Source organism: Vidua chalybeata, chromosome 3, assembly GCF_026979565.1.
Source record: "Vidua chalybeata isolate OUT-0048 chromosome 3, bVidCha1 merged haplotype, whole genome shotgun sequence".
Lineage (NCBI taxonomy): Eukaryota > Metazoa > Chordata > Aves > Passeriformes > Viduidae > Vidua > Vidua chalybeata.
The window spans coordinates 46,680,015-46,699,981 of NC_071532.1; the positions used below are offsets into that span (position 1 = coordinate 46,680,015).

At 40.3% G+C, this 19,967-nt stretch overlaps 1 protein-coding gene across 4 annotated transcripts; it reads right to left on the bottom strand.

Annotated features, from left to right (window-relative positions):
• Positions 1–213: 213 nt before the first annotated feature.
• On the bottom strand, positions 214–16,487 carry LOC128785720 (uncharacterized). Of its 4 annotated transcripts, none has more exons than XM_053938506.1 (3): positions 16,229–16,285; positions 13,245–14,459; positions 214–1,083 (listed from the first exon to the last, which is right to left on the bottom strand). In XM_053938506.1, the coding sequence occupies exons 2-3, from the start codon at positions 14,367–14,369 to the stop codon at positions 1,072–1,074; spliced, it is 1,137 nt and encodes a 378-aa protein (XP_053794481.1). In that variant the 5' UTR covers positions 14,370–14,459; positions 16,229–16,285; the 3' UTR covers positions 214–1,071. The 4 variants fall into 4 exon arrangements, with proteins under 4 accessions (XP_053794481.1, XP_053794480.1, XP_053794478.1 ...); XM_053938505.1 differs by lacking the exons at positions 214–1,083; positions 16,229–16,285 and adding exons at positions 10,947–12,645; positions 16,405–16,487; XM_053938503.1 differs by lacking the exon at positions 214–1,083 and adding an exon at positions 10,947–12,645.
• Between the last annotated feature and the right edge of the window lie 3,480 nt (positions 16,488–19,967).

The window sequence follows — 19,967 nt, forward strand, 5'->3', positions numbered from 1 at the left end:
ACCATTCTGATCATGATCTAGTTGATGTAGCACTTAGGGACATGGTTTAGTGATGGATTTGACAGTGCTAGTTAATGGATAGACTCAAGGATCTTACAGGTCTTTTCCAATTTAAATTCTATTATTTTACCAGGCTAAGGACAACTGGAATTTGCAAATTTTTATGAGTTACAGTTTATAAGCTATGGCAAAGTCAATTATTGTCACCCAAGATCATTTCCAAAAGGAACATCTTTATTAAAGTGTGTGTGCACTATCTACACATGTGTCAGGTTTTTCAAACAGCCTCTCCAGAACAGAGTTTCCAGTGGCTGCAGTCCTTGAGGCTGCTGAGCTGTCCTTTTCTCTTGATCTGGAAGCGATGAGCATTAGCCACAGCACAAGCTCCCCCACGTGGCAGCACAAACTTTATTTTGCAGAGTAGACACTTGGGTTTGAGGGACTCATAAGCAAGAGCTCTGAACTTTGAGAAAGGCCTTGAGCCTATGCTGGAATGGTTTGGGTATAGCTCATCCCTATGATTTGATCTTTGCATGGCGGCCGGTAAGCCCAGGGATTGGCTTACGTAGCTGGGTCTAGCTTAAGGTCTTTTGAGTAGAGGTGAGGTGACAGACTGAGGAAGCCTGAGTGAAGGAGGACGTGTGCCACAGAATTGACATAGTGCCGTAACTCAGTATGGTGAGTTGTATCTAAGAAGATGAAGGAAAAGAGGAATAATTTGAAGGGTAAAGAAACAGCATGGACAGCACAGGAACAAAGTCTGCAGGAGACAGGTGGATGTGTGGAGACCACAAAGTGTTTCTTTGGAACTATGGTCAAGCATGGGGCTTTCCAAAGCTGTTCAGGAAGTGTCTCAGTTCTTCCACACCCTTGTTGTATCCAGTACACCCCAGCAGATTCAGTAGAAAGATCTGTGATCCACTTTGTGTAGAGAAGAGGGAACCTGCTACACCAGTGCTCTGCTTCTTGTGTCACCTCTCACTGCAGGTGAAGTACAAAAGTGTGGCTCCACCCAGGTATCAGCAGCCTTGCTTGCAGGGAGAGGTAGTTTCTTTTCATGTTCATAAACTCCTATGGCAGTATCTGGAGAGGAAAGTGAATACCTGGTAAGAGGGTGAGCAAAAGAAGACGAATTCCCAGCAAGCCTAGTGATCAGTTACGGCTCTAATGTCTGTGAGAGCTAAGAGTGACTAAAAACCCAGGCTTTAGTTAGCATGTGCTAACTAATAATGTAAATGTGTCACATTTTCTGGAGGTAGAGAGAATGGGATGTCTAATGTGCCTGCATAGCACCTACACTTGCTTCTGCAGTGAAATACCGAGTTTCAGACCTAAATGTGGAATCTATTCCTTACGTCCTTTCCTTTGGAAGTTTTTCTTACATGCACATAATTAATGAACTTATAGAGCAATTTTGTGTAGAGAGTGGAATACTCAGAGGATCCTATTGATACAGAAATGTAAGGACAAAAGTTTCTACCTGCTTGAACGCTGAAAGCCAACACTTACAGGCATCCTGTAAGTCCCCAAACATTAAAGCACAAACTCAGAGTTCTGTATCTTATCTAGTTGTTTCATTGCCACATTCACAGCTTCTTCCAAAGCCCAAAGTCTACAGGTGTAATTGAGTTCTCATGTGTCCACTGTCTCCATACTGAAGTGATCTGCTCTGCAAGTGCTCTCAGACACTCCAATGTGTCCCAGGGACTCAACAACTTAGACAAAAGCAGCCATCTACTTTTTGCAAGTGCTCTGAGACTTGCACTGCTTTCATCTGGATCTGTGAGCTACTGTGGAGGTAAGGGTCAAGTTATCTGTAGACTAACAATTTAAATATGAATGATGCCGTGCTAGAAGGACTAAGATTTATTTATTTAAGCAACCTAACTGAATAGCAAGAGAAACTGCAGCATGATGTTCTTAGGGGAAAAAATGTGACTTGGCAAAATGAGGGCTTATTTGTTGCTTTGGAAAAGCCTGTGAAGTTCTACAGTATTATGCATAGTTATCTTAAATACATGTTTCCATGAGGATTGTAAGTGAACCATGAGGCTGTAAGTGAAAATAGTGAGGAGGTTTTGAAGAGCCCTCAAGCAGTCAGGCTCAGCCAACCAATTTAATGGGTTTTAAAAGAGCCATCCTAAATATTTGCATGCTTCCTGAACACAGGTAGTTACAGATAGGGAATCCTTTGCTTACTTCTTCTCTTCTGCAACTCTGAATCTGTCTATATCTCCGCCTGTGACACAGAAGCAAGCCCACTCTTGTGGATAAGCCTGAAGTAATTGTGTGGCAGTAACTAAATTTCTGAATTCATAAGTCTTTATACCAAAAAAGCTAGCTGGAGTATTATTATGTTTAAGGGGATGCTTAGTACTGTACTCTGATTTTGGTCCAAACTCACCTACTAATAAGACTCAGATTACAAACTTGTCTCAAAATGATGAGATAAATTCAAAGGTCAGCAGTGGTGTTTCTCAGTTGATTGGCTAGGGTTTATATGTACTTTTGGCTCTTTTTCTTTATCTCTTGATTTTTTAACTGTTATATTGAACCTAGATCATACCTGATGATTTCTTGGTGTAGTGACAAGGATTAGAAATTATTTATGTTACTTTTAAACCAGAGATTACATGACTCTTTTGTACCAGACCTTGAGATTTTGATCTTAAAATGTCTCTTCTGCAGAAGAAACTTCAGTTAGACTCAATAATTCTCTCTTATCTTTACCTGTATGCCTGGTGTTCAGCTCATTGTGATGGAATAGTTTTTTTAAACTAGTATTTGGATTCAAGTGCACCAGTTGTACTTTTCTCAAGTGCTCTTTCATTTCAAGATTTTTTAAATCGTTCTCAATATTAATTAGCTAAATTTTCAACCATATTGAAAGAGCTGAGCTCTAGTGGTGTATCCTCAGTAGTGTTTTAAGTTCTTTCACATGTAAGTGCTCCTGGTTTAGCATTTTAAATTTTACAAGAATTTGAGACCTAAAGTCTCAGTATTTTTCAGCAAGGGTTACTCACATTGGTGATTCTGACTAGATGTAAAGCCAAAGATAAATCAGTGACTCTTTTTGAGAAAAGCTGGTGTGAGCTGGTAACCTGTTGGTCAAGGTCCCTGCAAGTACATCTTTGACTTCTGTTTCCTGCTCTACCAGTGGTTCACTGGCTTTTTGCCCTACAGGTGTGGGAGGATGGATTGTGAGAGAATAGATAGTGCTGAAGGCAATCTCGCCCCTGAGGAGTTGTAGCTGTACTAATTACCAAAGAATAGGAACAGCCTTGCCTTCAATAGGTCACAGCTGTGTCCAGTAAGGATGGGTGTTATAAAAGAGTGGGTTAGCGGGTTGAAGGGGGAGTTGGAGTCAGTTGGCTGTGCTGCTGTGAGGAGTAAGTGGCAGGCAGTTGTGCTAGGGACAGTAAGGGTTAGTATGTGCTGTTAAGGACAGAAGGGGTCAGGCAGTTGTGATAGGGACAGGAAGGGTTAGGTGGTTATGCTAGGGATAGGAAGGAGTCAGCCATCCCTGCAGAAGAAAGAGAAAAGGAGTCAGTGTTGTGAGAAGCTGCCTGTGGGAACTTGCAGAGAGAAGGTATGAGAGTTTTACAGTAAGATAATAAACTAACAGTGACAGTCAGTTCCCATCCACCGTTGATTGGTGCCAAGCACTGATGCCAAAAATTGGTGGCCCATACAGGGGCTGAACTTAAGGCCTAGACAAATGTTAAAGAGGGAGAAACATTATTGGATCTTCCTTTCCTATTATCTGCTCTCTTGTTATCATTAATAAGATGCAATGTGTTATGTTTTCTGTCTACAAAAAAAACAAAATTGATGTTGTTGTTACTAGGCAATTTCCTTGATCATCTCCTTGAGAAACTAAAGCAGTGTTCTTCTTCTTGTGGACTGGAATTATGGGGCACAATTTCTTTCTTATCTTGCTGTGCCTGTTGTTTGACTTGGTAGAACATTTGCACTCTGATTTGCTGCTTTTAGTAATGCTCCTACTATGAGTACAGCTCTTGGTGCTGGTGCCTTGGTGAGAAGTAACAGCATCACTTGCTCTGCAAATATGAATATAAAACTTACTCTTTGTCCAAATATGATCATAATATTGTTTGAAGTGCTTTTTCTTCCACATAGGGCTTAAAAGTATTTTGTCCAATGTAGTTCAGCTCTTTTCAGATAGGATGCCTTTGGCTTTATGTGCAGGCTTTTCCTGTCCTCCCTGTTGAGGCTCCAAAAAATGTGTCAGATAATGGCAAAAGTATCCGTTGGGTTTTGGTTTGTAGATAGTGGAAACTGGCTTCTACTTTAGCCTTCAAAAAGGGTGTTATAACTGACAGAGGGTTTTAAAAATAGCTTCAACATGTTGCTGTGAAGCTGGCAACTTTGTTGTTTGATCCTTCAGACAGAAGGGTCAAGAGAGTCAAGCTCTCTGTCAGGGTTGAAAGCCTCATCAGGAGAGTGGTGCCAGAGTTTCCAGGAGTGACTGGGGCTCCTTGGATACCTCTTCTCTTAGGTGGATATGTAAGGGGCTTAATCCCTACTGGGAAATTGTTCTGTCCTTAATGAAAATCTGGACTCTTAAGGTACCCCCATTTAGGTACTCTGAAACTGTGGCTCTCAGGACTTGAAGTCCCTTTTAAATTATTTCAGCAGAAATGTCTAAGGCTTAGACAGGTCCAAATCCAAACACTACAGAAAAAAAAGTTGAACTATAAAGGAAAGATTTGATTCCTTCTCTACAGTATCAAGACTATTACTTTGTATCAGAAATCTGTTTTTAGGGAATTTTTTTAATTTGTTAGGAAAAATTCCAAGATTCATGTGTGTAAAAGAGTGGGATGTTGCTCAGCTATTTTCAAAGAGGGACCCCCCAGATAACTATTCTTGGTGGCTCTGCTGAGCTACCTACTCTCCTTCTGTGATCTTAAACAAGTCCTGGGAGGCTGGCCAAGCCCCTGAGTCATATCGCATACTTGGCTGCATAACAAATACATTGCAGAGCTCAGCTCATACTCATGTGCTATGAATGAGGCTCTGGAGAAATGCAAACAATTTATTGGATATAAAAATGCTGACAAGTGCTATGGACTGATATGGGATTACTGCAAACTGTAGCCCAAGCATGTACATTAGTAGATACTCAAAATTGTCTACTTCAGGAGTCTAACTGGGGATGATGAGGTCCAGAGCCCTATTTTCTTAGGTGCTGTGCATGGCCAGTGGACAGAGGGAGAGAGAAACTCTTGTGTTTGGAAAGCAGATGATTTTCACTACCTGTATGCTTTCAGGTTCCCTATCCTCTTTCGAACAGTGTCTTGAGAAGCAATGCAATGCCAGTTTTTCATAGTGCACCTGACAAGAGCTGTGGTCAGGAGTAGATCTGCAGTTGTTACTGTTGGTGACTCTGGCCATACTGTGGCTACCAGCACCAGAAATGGCCTTTGCCCTGATATGTCAATGTTTGTAAGGGAGACTCCCAGAAGAATAAGAATCCTGCATGGGAAATACTGCTGAAGAGGATTTTTTTTCATGATTTAAATTAAAGATTAGGTAAAGCAGATCTGATTAAAGTCTCATACTATAAAAGAGTATGATAAACAGGGTAGATGTGGTAGCTGGCTGTAAAAAGTAAAAAGCTCCTGTTGGTAACTTCAGGGAGCCCATATGTAAGGACCAAATGACTGAGAGTATTGGTATCTGGGTCTCTCAGTGGTAGGTTTTTGATATGGATCCTTCATATTGTCAATACCTCATATCTGTTTTGTCTGTGATGAAGACATTTGGAGCAAATGCATGGGATAGTGTCACTTTAGTTTCTACTGTGCCCAAGTAGCATCCTTTTTAATAGAGGACAAGTGTAAATTTTCCTCTAGTTTTAAAGAGGACCTCTCAAACACAAGGTTAAACCACACTTAGAAAATAATGGTCCAGAGGGAGCCACTGGGCAAGTGGACCCTTCTGACAAATGGAAATGCTCTCCCCTCACATGCACACTTGGCTGTTTGCACCAGCATGATGGATGTTTTATGCTGCTACTTAAGTCTCTTGGGCTCAGCAGTAAGATGTGTTCCTGTCTAAAACTATCTCTGCTTGCAGGCTGGGGGTTTTCATTCAAACCAAACAACTCTAAGAAGGCTGTGATCAAACTGCAGAAGGACACATTAAGCTTTTAGACAGCAAATCAAGAGTTGTCCCCATTATTCTGTTCCAATACATCCTTAAATATTTAATCAGGTGCTTTTCTGAGTTTATGGTATTTTCTCCTTCAAACAGCTTTTCCTTTTTCCATTCATTTTTCATATACTGGCTTTCTTAAATCTATCAGTGTGAACTGTGTCTCGCTACACTGAATTATGTTGAATATTATCCTGAAATATAAATATTGAAGTGTATTTCCATGTATCACTAAGAGCTTATTGGGAAATCAAGTTAGCTTCACAACAGCTGAGGCATTCATTTCCATCACTTTTTACTGTGGAAAGTCAAATCAAATTACTCAGGCTCACTCTTGTCCCCATCCCTTATGTAGCATTGACTCCATGCAACTGTTGAGTGCAAAATTGGAAAATAAATGTCTTATTAACATAAGAACTCTTCTTGCCCTTAAAATTTCAGTATCCCCTATGACTTAATTCTGTTCTTGTGTTTTCTTTATTGCAAGATGAGAAGCTCTAATCACATCAGACATTGCAGATTTTTTGTGTCCATACTTGTATATATAAATATGTATTATTATATATAATTTGAAGAACATACTTATATATACACCTATATATCTGTGTGTATATCTATATGTATATGTGTGTGTATGTTATTTCTTTTTTTCCACTGATGATATGAAGTCAGATACACTCAGTGGATTAAATAAGTTGCTATGGAAGTAAATGATACTAAATGATTAAACAGCCCAGCCGTCTGTGGTCAAAGGCAGCATCTCACTGAACACTTCTCCAAAATAAAAATTCTTCCATGGAATGATTTATAATTTAGACCTGTGAAAAGGTTTCCTGGATAGCATTTTTTCCCCATGTGTAATGTGGTTTTAAATCTACTTTCTGATCCAGCTTTCTGCAGTTGTCTCTGAAATGGGCTTGGTGACAGATGGTGGCAAACTGCCTAAAGATGAGTAGACATTTTGACTCTCTAACATACATCTCCAGAGTGGTGAGTTAGTGTCTAGCATGGTAATGTCACAAAGAGGAAGTGAGGTGAGAGAATTGCTAATCAAGAATTACTTGCACTGGACTCGCAGAAGAAAAGCTAGACAGCCAACTGCCCAGACTGATTCCTCTTATTCCATGAAGATTTAAATCTCTTTTTTGGAGAGATTTTGTTCAAGCAGAACTTTTTTTGAAGTTTGTTTTTATCTGAACAGGAGCAGAATCCACATCCTATGCACATTAAGTCCCACTGGTGAGGATACCGATACATGAAACTGCCTTCCCTCTCTTGGGTCAACGCAACCTCCAATGCAGTGCAGTTTGGTAACTGGTGAAGATATTCTCACTGTTAAACTCCATTGACTGGGCCATCTTGACACTTTTGTATGGCTTTTTTTTATTTTTAGTTTCCCATAACTGCAAGTACAGGAAACTAACCTGGGCCAGTTCCAGCCCACTGTGAGCTGGCTAGAAAATTCTGACACCAGGCAGTGAACATTATAAAATGATACTTTTGTCTACCAGTGAAGAATTAATACAAGGAGGGTTTGCCTTATGTGAAAACTGAACTCTGAGACTCTGGATTAACTTCTTAGCTGTGTCACAGTCAACCTGGGTGCCTTCGGAGCCTCTTTCATTTCTGATGGGATATTCAACAATATCTACAAAAAAGAGGCGCCAAAATTCTCATCTGTACTTAGTGCAGTGATTAGCACAGTACTACTTTTTCCTCATTTGGAATACGCTTAGTGTCTTGAAATACAAAGAGAAAGAAGTGGATGTTATTAGCTACTATGCATAGAACTGGTGATATCCTATGAATATTCTCTCTAGAAGAATGATCTTGAGAAGTTAGTTTCTTCAGTAGAAGATACAGTTGCATGTTATGACTTGTGCATGTACTTTATGGGCTAGGTGATTTTTGTCTGATTGCTTTGAATAATGAATAAATTCAAGGAGACTGAAATCTGTTCAGACACCTAGTAATGATGCAAGAGCAAAATTCATCAAGGTAAAGGTTTACCATGTGTTATTTTTTGTGTTTCTGAGAACTGTGTAAATTGCACACCAATGAGTCTCCTGGTCGACTCACCTACAGTCCCTTCTGTGCAGATGCTATGTTGGTGTTTCTCTCCCTCCTCTGCCTCAGGTCTCTTGCTGGTGGCAGCAGTGATCTTCATGCAGCATCACTGGCATCTCAGTCCAGTTGCCTTCCAGTTTGTGGTTGTGGCCACCTGTAGCCAGAACTGCCTTTCAACTGTGCCTTCACTACCAACCTAAGCTGAGAACACACTATGGAGCTAAATGGACCTTTGGTCTGACCCAAACTTTTTTGTCCTAACATTACTAAAATGTCTAAGGGAGCATATGAGAACGTGAAGTTATACTTATCCACCCTCTGCTATTTGAAGTGCAATAATTTCCCAAGCCAGGGATAGTAGTTAATACTCTCAGATGGTTTTTTTTATCGCTCTGTTCAATAGCATTTTTAATTATGCTGGTATAAACTTAAGTCTTTGCAAAAGCCTGCTAGCAGTGATTCCTACATCTTGGCTACACATGGCATGCGGGACCACCTCCACTTGTTTATTCTGAACCCTCCGGTTAATAGTAGTTTAATCTAATGATCTTTCATTCTGGTACTTAAGAAAAGGACAATCATCCTTTGTTCATGCAGTCTGACATACTACTCATCTTTGTAAATGTTCCTGCAGTGTGAAAACAAAACACTGATTTTATTCTCAGAAATAACAGTTGAAACCAAATAGTTTTTGGTTTTGCCCTGCTCTTTTGCAGCTTCCAGATAAGACTGTTGATTTAGGTACAAGTTGTTGTTCCTGTTTTCTAAATTTGAGTGTCCAAGTTATAAGAGTTTTGCATACTGTTTGATTGGCCTTTCAGGGTTATTTAAAAAAAAAAGATAGGAGGTTGTGGTTTCCACAATCAGCACTGAGTCAGGCACATGAGAAGAAAGTCTGCAGAGAGAGAAGGTGGAGTTTTTCATAGAAGATGTTTCCTCACTTTAACCACACTACAACAGACTGTAATGAAAAATCAAAAAACTTCAGTCAGCCTCTGGCTCTGTGCAAACCTACAGGGGACATATGTGTTTGCCTGATAGACAGAAAATAATTTAGAGGCTGGGAGCTTATTCCCTGGGGTCATTGAACTTCTATAAAGATATGAAGAAAATGTGTGTTCCAGAATGATTTGGACTTTAAGCATGCAGTGAGTAATATTTTTTCCTACCAGATAGCAGTAGAAAGTAGGGCTGTAGGAGGTCTTCCTACATGAAGCTCTTTAAGAGGCACAGAACATTTTTTGTACAATATAGAATATCAGATGCAAGTTCAAACAATACAGGATATATGTGCTGCAGCCCCAGTTCAGGTATGGTTTATTTAGGATAATTGCCTTGCAGGGTAATTGTACCTTTCTGGAGTGCACTGAAAAATCTAAAAGTACTGGAAGTATCATCTTGTACATAATTTCTGAGTAACTCTGTCAAGAGTACAACTACCTTAAATTTTCCCTGGCTTCATAGTCATAGACCTCAATCTCATACCTATGAGTAATACTCTTACCCCAGTGCTGGACTGCTAATTAAACAAAAAAAAATCCCTTATGTCTTCAAAACAATATAGCTGAATAACCGCCTGTTATAGAATTATATATGTTGATAATGGTTTTAATTTGTGGGGGGAGGTATTACTTGTATTTTCTTCTTGTTAGTGTCAGCTGAGTGCTAAAGACCCCTCCTATGCTGGGTGCAAAACATACCCTGTACAAAAGGTACATCTTGCCATGGTTTCCACCCTGAGCAGTGGAGAAGTTTGTTGTGTTAGTAAGGGGCAAAAGAAACAGTAAGATGTCTTTGGGCACTGTCTCATATGGGACAGTGGTTTTGGAGTGCAGCCAGCTGAAGTTCAGCCACTCTCAAAACATCGCACTTGAAGAGAGACCAAAAAAAGAGGCCTTCCACACAGCAGGGGAGGAGGAACGGTAGAAGGTGGAAGGAGCTTGGCCCCTGGCCAAAAGGGGGAACTCAGAAGCTGCAGTGGTTGGTAAGTTCAGCAACTTTATCATCATATGATTGAAAGTGAAGGACTCTTCCCTCAGGATGCCTATTAGAGCTCCCAACAAAGGTACGTGCTCCTATATATTTTGGTAATGGGACTGAGCCGAAGGATTTTGATGAAGCACACTACCATCCACTAGAATTAATAATCATAAGGAATACCAAAATCAGTTAAATAATTTAGGTATTGTTTCTGTGTTATATTGTAATTTCCAAATAATCATTTGTGCTGTTCACAATACTTTGTAATTCTTACTCCCCTATCTCTAAGTTCCACAATTTTTTGGGATCTGTCATTCTCTTGCCCTTTGGATGTAACCTACTTACCATTCTTCTCTTGCTCCATCAACCTCTTCACTCTTTGAATATTAACTATTGTTTATGTATTGAATAGTAGATGTATTATGAGTTCAATTATATCCTTACCAATTATTCTGCCATTTCATTCCATGTTGGAATATGATGGTTTTTTCTGGATATTCCAGTTGCTTTGATAATTGCTATTATTATTCTTGTAAATCATGTCCTGCATATAAAACAAAACATTTTATACAGGTGTTCCCTTTAGCCAGGGGCACTTGGATTTGAGAGGTCCTCCATCAAGACTCAACAGATATAGGTTAATCCCACTGTCACAACCTCTACATGAGCTCAAGTTTCATGAAAGAAACCAGAGCAAGGTAGAAATGAGGAGCAACAACTTAGAGAAAATGTAACATTGTTTTATTACTTGAATGACTCTACATGCAAAGTACACAGTCTGTGTGAAATGACAGAATGTAATAAAATGAATGTAATCTGCAAAGGAAAAGACATGGCAGCAGAAAATATTGAAAAGCAGTCACAGTAACAGTTCAGGTTAATGAGAACTACTAATAACACTATAATTAGTAGTTCTCAGGTGTAACTGAAACTTCTCAATAGCAAGTGGAAGCATTTATATAAAACAGCCAAAAATGAAATACTTTGCTAGGTATTTGATTTCTGGAACACATGTTGAGAAATTATAACATGTATAAATGGAGAAACACCATAAAAATTTGATTATCCTAAGGGTCTGCCTTGGCATATTTACTGGAAAGGAAATTTAAGGAGAAATGACAGCCAATACTAATTTTATTACTTTCACTTGAGTACTAGCACAAAGGAAAAAATAAACCTTAATCCAGGAGTTGTACCTGTGTTTTTTTAATACATTCTTTTGAGAATTTTGCTCTACCTGACCTCGAAATATTTTCATGACTGCTGAGGGTACACCAATGATGTTCCCATTCAGAGACAACAAAAACAGAACATTCTCAAAGATCTTGGAAAGGCTGGGTGATCATCACCTTGGCTTAAAATCCAATTGACAGAAATGGAAGGTAAGTGCTGGATATGAGACAATAAGCAGATTGAGGAGAAATGCTGATTTATTACTGATCATTAATTTATCAGTAACAACTTGAAAAAAGGAATACTGAAATTATACAGGATTCTGGAAATTTATGTCCAGTCTACCTGATGAAAAAGTCTTAAGAGCTTTGTTGTAGAAAAATACAAAATGGACACAAGAGGTGAATGTGAACTGAGAGTTTGAAAATGTCAGGGATTAGAGAAAGCAAGCACCTATTCCCAGAGGCTCTGATGATACCAGGCAAAACTGCCAAATAATACTTCTAAGCAAAGCCATAGGGCAAGACTTTCTCAAAAGCAGGTCAATGACTATAAACATGTGGCTTGGGCCTCTGGCACCTTCACTTGAAATGAAGAGCAATGCTCAAACCAGAAAGAGCCCAGCACAGGTATGAAGAGCTTCCTGTTTCTGACTACAAGACACACATTGGCACAGACAGACTGCAAACCATTGCTATCAGTAAGAGGTCAGCAGGCACTTTTTCTACTTTCCATTGCAGCTGTATGAGTTCCAAAGAGAAGGCAGAGTCAGAAAAGACTTCAGCAGTAGCTGGCATTTTATCTGCAGTTTTTGGAGAAAGTCCTGGGCAGGGAGGGGGGAGGGGAAGCACCAGATCCTGGCATTTTAGAAGTAGCCGTAGGGAAGTTCCTCAACAGAAAATGCTTTATGTTATGGGGTTAAATGCTCAAGAATCTTGAAATTCATACTAATGCTGTGTAATAAATACTTCAAGGTGAAGTATACTCCATATTTGTGTACAGAGAGGTATGTATGTGTGGCACTTCCCTCAGGTCTCTGTCATAATGGTTACCTTTCTTTTTAAGTGCAGAAGGTTTGGCAGTCAATTTCCTAAGCTCAGAGGCACTTAGGCTGTTGAGAACAACTCTTACACCTTTAACAAGACCAAATCTCTTTCTTATTTCCTTGTCTTTATCCCAACGTGCTTTTTCATAATTTCTTTTTTGCAAGTCGTCTTTGGATGGGAATGCAGTCTTGCTGAGGAACTGAAATGGGAAAGAGTAGAACTTGACTATCAGGAAGTGAGTGTTGAGTTCCCACCCCAGTTTATTTTCACAGCTTTTTTTCTACAGTGTCACATACCTTGGGCATGTGGCTTTGCAAGAAGAATTTAATTCTGGAGGGATCTTGCATGCCAGCTGTCTTCTATTTTTCCATTGTTACTTTAAAAATTTATCATGATGGTGCTCATCACCTGTTTTCAGAAACCCAACCTTCTCCCTTGGGAAATATCTTATTATATTAAATTTTGCCCTATTGTTCTCTAAATAGCAATGGACCGTGATGCTTTTGTTCTGTTCAAATACTAGAAAAATCTTGGCATAACTCAAGATGTATTTTTTTTTCTTGGCATTATGGAATTATATTTTTTTAAAACAGTGGAATCTTATAGGCCTGCAAGCCTTAATTTGATTTCCTCTACAGTGATCGTATATGCTGGACTTCTGTTTAGCTTCCCCAGAAAAACTGAACAAAAACAGGTCACTCATCTTGCACAGCCTGTTAGCAACATTCTGAATACTGCACTTTGCATTCAGCTATGTCTAAAAGGAGAGCAATTTACTGTTCATACACAGATACTCACCTGATCATCATGGGTTACCACCTGCTGCCTTTTCCCAGCAAGAGGGGAGCAGTTCTCAGGCTGAGAGATTGTAGTCTTCTTGTGTGAAGAGAAATGTATTTCATTTGATGGTTTTTTTTGGGCTGTGGGGGTAGCACAGGTTGTAAGACATTTTATGTTGTGTTTCACAGCATCCTCTCTCAACAGCAGTGGATGTGAGTCTTGGAATGTTAGTTTACGGACAGAGTGACACGTAATGAGCCAAACAACAGTCTTCATAAACAACATATGGTGGCCAGATATTTTCATTTCTGCTGCCAGATCTTCATGCCTCATTACATATAGAATGTAGACCTGATGATTATAAATCATTAGAGCATTTCCCTTAAAGAGAGGAATTTCCAGTTGCTCTCCAATAGGACTAACAGATGAAAGTGTTAACATATTCGTGTAATCCTCATTCTTAATATTGGTGAGTGAGACTAAAATTTCTGAAACAGCACTGTTAGATGACTTTACAATAAGAGGATAGACTCTTGATGTCTTTCCATCTGGCTCCTCTTGTGCAAGCTCATTCACTGGGTTTATTTGGGAACAGTTCTCATCTTCAGTTACATCAGGACTAGAACAGTCTCTTGTTAAGTCTGGGCTGCTTGGTATTAAAGACTTTGAAAAATTGCGCCAGAAGGATATGGAACTCTCTTGCATCTTTATTACTGGCCATATGTAAATTACAGATTGTGTTTCTGTAGCTTGCCTTGCTTCAGAGACACTTCTTGCTGCAGCTACAAGGAGTTGCTGTAGTTTAGATGGGAAAAAAGATAGTGGTATTGATGTGACTTTGGCTTGATGTGGTATCTCTAGATCAGGTTTTAAAATCTGTGCCTGAGGTTCTTCAGTAACTTTAAGAGGATCAGAGATTTCAGAAGCAGGTACTTTGTCTTCTTGGTTAGCAAGACTTAGTGAGAAACCTCTTTGCAGAGAGTGATTTACAGCTAAGTTTTCATCACTTTGAGCCTTAAAATCGGTTGAGAACTTTCCTCTGCCAGCAGAGGTCATGACACTATTTTCTAGCATGTTGACATCTTTGTCGATGCTCATTTGCTGATCCTCTCCCAGCAGGGCAGATGTAGCCCTGGTATTCATCTCCTAATCAGCACTGTGGTTTGACTCAATAGATTCTGTATAGACAGATAAGCTTTTGTGATGGGGCAGTTGGACACGTTGGAAAGACTTCTGGAGGAAAAAGAATGCAAAAGGAGTTTTAGCAGGTCTCATCTATTTTCACCTCTTTCCTGAAGGGCTTCACTTGTGCAGCCTGACATGCTTACAATAAAAGTGGACAGAAATTAACAAGTGATTACATGTTTGTACATGCACACAGATTTTTCTTCATTACCTCAAATAAAATTAATAAACAGAAACATATTTGTCATGTAAGTACTAACTACAGCTCCTCTAGACAGTAGAATTTTTCTGCAATAGCAAGTTGCTGTCAGATACTTCCAGCTTAAGTTGGCAGCAAGTTTCTGCTTGCTTCTGTAGGAATATACCCAATACTGCAAGCTGCTGGTGGACAGGATCTATTTTGTTTAGATGTAGCACTCCCTCATGTCAGAAGATACAATCTTCTTAGACACAGCACCATTGAAATCAATACATATTTTTAATAAAAATGGTGTTAACCAAAGGCCTTTACAATCAGTTTTGTGCTTTGCTTGCAGAATGCTTTGACTTCAGCAGTCAACCCCAGCCTGCATTACTCTCTGCTGTAGCAGAATCAGACCCAGTAGCTTTGTCATGGCTTTTAATAAAGATGTAAAAAAATTTAAAAAGAATTCAGGTGCTTATCTGATGCATATTATAATCTAAGCACCAGTGAAACTGTAAAATGCTAAACAGTAATAAAAACATAATTGAATGTACAAGAGAAGGAAACATGAAATTTAAATTTGTATCCTTTGTAAATCTGAGATAAATTAATTTGAATTAACTGCTTCTTCTCCAGTGGTTATATTCTCCTAGAAATAACCTACTCATCTTATCACTACAGACTTGATTTTGTAGAAGGGAAACGCTCACGTTATTTGCATGTCAATCACACAACTCTAAGGTGTTTTTTAGCCTTCCTAAACATTAAAAAACAGTGAGTTTCACCTCCATAACTGAAGAGGTTCTACTACTTAACTTACAAAAAGAAATGTAGTAAAGACAAGGTCAAAGAGCCTCTGTTCAGGATAATGAAAATTAAACTTTGAGTCCTTTTATCTAGCAAAAATGAATAAATGGAAAAACAAAATGACATTTTGTCCTCATCTAGGCTGTATCTCCTGCATTTATGATGCATACATCAAGATGTAATCACCCAGTTCCAGGACTTTAATCAAGAATAATTAGAAATAATTATATCAATTGTTATATTGAATAATCACTTGTACATAAAGGAGTGAGGCCTTCTGTAGAAGCAGACTCTAAATCAACTTTTTTCTTTTGCTTTATCTAATGAGTGGCAGTTTTTTTGTTCTTCTTTTTAACTTCTGATGTTAGGGGGTTTTTACTACATCCAGCACTGCAGTGTGATAAAGGTAGGGCCAATCTTCTGATCTAGAAAGTCTTTTAGCATCTTAAAAAATGGAAAGTCTCAGAAACCTAGAGACATGCAAGGGCTCCTTCTAGCCCAGTCCCTGCCTCTGACAGTGGCCAAAAGCAAAGGCCTAACACTAATCTGAGTAGAGGCCTTGCACATGGTGACAATTTCCTGGATGCCCCCCAGGCTCTGAGAGCAGGAGGCACAGGGCCCTCCCGAACCAACAACGCTCTCTCCATGGGTTTCCTGCTGGCACCAGGCCCTGCCATGGAACACCCTCAGGTTTCCCATCAGCTTCGACCCTACAGTGGTGCCCATGGGGCTATGTTTGGACTCCCGGTTTGGGGTTAAGCCCATGTCTCAGCAGTACAGCCAGTGTGGGCTGGAGGAATGGAACAAGGGGATGAGGTTTAGTTACCATTACAGCCGGAGTGCAGGCACCGGGCTGGAAGTGCAGCCTTCGACTGCAGTGGCAACTGCCAAAACTGCAGAGAGCCTTCCAGAACCTTCCAAAGGCTACTGGACATCTCTTACCTTGACTCAAGGGCAGGAGGGGAGGGGGAGGTATGGGGAAGAGACAAAGAGACCACTCACCCAGATCTTCATGTGCCTACAGAGAGTTTATTCCCCAACGCTTCCTTATAAAGGCATTTGAAAAGCCCGGTCTGGATATTTTCATTGGTCTGATCTTCAGGCTCTGGCCAGTGAAATGCCTGCAGCCTTGGGAGAGATGTGACTGGGTGAGGCCCCTGTCAGTCAATTCACATAGTGCTAGCCAGCTTGTGCTGCTACGTGACAACATCTCACCCTTCTTTCTTTATAATTTGTGATCCGCTCTCTGTCACCCATCTGCAAAGGCCCTTTGCTAACGGAGCGACAGAAGACAGCATGGGTCTAATTTGCACTGGAGCTGCAGCATTCACATCCAGGATCTGCCAGGCGAGGGCTCAGGTTATCATTGGTCACAGGCTTAATGCTTATAGGTTACAACTTATCTCTAAAACCAAGAAACTACTTAACTTTTAAACTATTTATCCCATAGAGAAAAACCCAGCTACTAGAGAAAACAATCTGTAAACAGAAAAACAGTTTGTAAACAGGAAACATAATTTGTAAACAAATCAAGTCCTTATATGAACTGACACTTCAAGAGTCCTGGATTTCTATGGGATAGGTCCTTGTGATGTTTGTTGAGGGGCATCAGGATAAGCAGACATAAATGTGTCCATTGAAACACATTTCTCATAGGTTTAGGCTGCTGAGTATCATAGGATTATTGTGCTGTTATATGATTGACTGAAAGATATGAGATCATGATACTACCTAAGACTTAATGGGAGAGGATGTACATTCACCCCAACCTTTTTTCCCTTTTTTCTTGGTATTAATAACTAAAAATAGGAACAAAACATGGACTTTGAACAGTATTAATAGGGTAGGGGGTTGCTGAGGGAGTCTCTCACTATGAGGACTTGAAGGAACCTCTTCAGGATGAGGCTTTCTTGTTTATCTCAAAGGAAAAAGGCTTTAACTTTTGTAAAGTTTGTATACTAATATATTTTCTTAGAGGTTTTCTGTATTTTATATTTTTCAAAAAACAAGCTTGTGTTAATACCTCATGCAAAACAAAATTTTTAACAAAACTTATGAATGATTAAAGAAATATAGGTATTTAAATTTTCTAGTTAATATGGTAACAGTGCAAGCAATATTAACAGATGACTTTTATGTTTGGGTTTTTTTAAAATGATGACAGGTGACAAATTCTCAGTTAAAAAGAATTTTGCGAAATTTGCTTATGATGTTTCTAAATAATTGTTCTGTGTATGCTTTAGTGGATCTAGAATGTGAGGACGATTATATTCTTTGAATCTTCCAGGTCGATCTAGATATATCACAAGTAGAAATACAATGAGAAAACTTATTGAAATACATTCTAGGATCTCTTTAATTCACAGTAGCCCATGTCTGAGACAGAAGCATAATATTTTCTTAGTAACTGTCACAGTCTCAGTTATCAGAGGCTTATTAATTTTTGTTTTAGCTAGCATAAACAACAATAATAAATACTGTACTAGGACTTCTAGGACATACTTCTTAGACTGTTATGCAATTTTGTAACACTTGTGTGACAGTCCTTCAATATTTTTACCCTTAGCACATTTTATTAGTTTATTAGAGTCTGTGGAATATGAGAACCTTTCAGAGGGCAGGGTGGCTGTGAAGTTTCGTTGAGGTTTGAGGGATAGAAACTTGGTCTTTGTTTGCTTTTTCACTATCCATATGCAGGGAGGTGTGCTGGTTTCCTGCTGGACTTGGTGAGAGAGTGGCACTCTCTCAGCTGCTTTGGAACGGCTGTGCCGTCTTTTCAGGACGGCTTGGTTGCTGTTATTCCCATGGCACCACACCCCTGCACGTTTCTTTCCACTGCTTTTTGCTGGGTGGGCCCCTATCAGAGGCTTTTTCCATGCTCTACCTCTGGGTTTGGTGTCTGCAGCTATTCTTAGGGGCCAGGGATGGCAGCTCTCCCTATGGCTCACCAAGCATGCCCCCACCTTTCCTGGGGGAGCCCTGGAGGCTCTGTCTGAGTCCTCCCTATTGCACAGCTTGACCACAGGTTCTTGCATGGTCCACAGGTCCTTCAGATGTCCTTGTCCTTGTCCTCCAGCCAGGGCCTCGGCAGCTCTGGAAGGGAAGGCATTAGCAGGCCCAAGCTTCCCTCCTGGCCTTTCCTAAGCACTGTTTCCCTTGCGTTGCCTGGCAGTGCTCCGGAGTGGGGGCAAAAACAAGCCCTGTGGCCAAGGTGAGCAAGGAAAACTCTGCCCCTGGCACATCCCAGCCATGCCATTATTCCCTGCTGTGGCCCAGCTCAGCTCAGCCCAGCCCTCCAGGAGCCTGGCTGACCGCCCATCGCTTGCTCTGCTGGCAAGGAGGCTGCAAATGATGTGTTCCTTACCTGCTCACAGCTTGGAGAGGGGAGAGAAGGTTTCAATATGAACCCTTTATCTGGCTTTTTCACACTGATTTGGGAATGTGACACATCATGTCAGACAATGAATAGATGTTAGACTTCATATTGATTTTTTTTTTTTGCCTGCATAACAGTTTTATTTAAATGCCTAGTGAAAAAATATAAAATTTATTTCAGTGGGTTCTGGACCAAGTCCTAGCATATCAAGCACTTGTTCATAATAGACTGTGTTTATCTGTTTCAGATGCTGAGCTTGACATATAAATATGATATATACTGCACTGATTTTGAAAAGAGGTGGCTTCCTTCAGCTTGTGACAAATTCTGTTTGGAAACAATGCATAGTCTCCAAGGGGAATCTTGAAGAATAGGAAAAGGCAAGCACCCCTGTACAGCCTGAGAAAGCTATGACCACATGTAGCACCAGAGCAAAGAGCACCACACAGATATGCTTGTAGACCTGCAAGGCACCAGCCAAAGTCTGCACATGCCTCAGAAAAATATGGGTTTGTAGTGTTTCCTACGAGCAACTGTGCCCTGCCAGCATGCTTCTACAGCACAGTGCAGGCACTGGAACGCATCAGCTGCATCAGATGGGAGCTCTGTGAATGTGAGGTGCCCTGCTGTCATGGTTTGACACTGGCGCAATGCCAGCACCCCCATGAAAATGCACCTTCCCTAAATAAATGCTGTGAGATGTTATCAGGGACAGAGCAGAGCAGGCCCAAGCTTAATAACAAAGGAAAAAAACTTTATTAAACTACTACTAATACAGAAAACACATAAACTAAATCCAGGATGAAGACCTTTTAAAACCACCCCTCCTCCTCCCAATTCCAAACACACCCAGCCATGAAACATCACCCGGGATTCTTGATCAAATTACCACCCTTCGGGTAATCTATGCTTAAACTATCAAGGGAGAGAGAAGTCTCTCTTGCACCACAGGCCCCCCAGGAAACACAGCTGCCCCCCTGTGTTTCCCTGTCACACATGGCAACCGCCCGGAAGAAAAATCTGCCAGTGTGACACTCTCCATTCCATGTCACAGTGCTCTCACCACCGTGCATGGACAGACTGCTCATAGGGCTCCTTTAAGGATGCTTTGCCACGGACCCAAAGATACAACAGTTCAGCTTCTCATCCTGGGACTACAGTCCCCCCCCCATTTTCCCCTGGGGCCGAG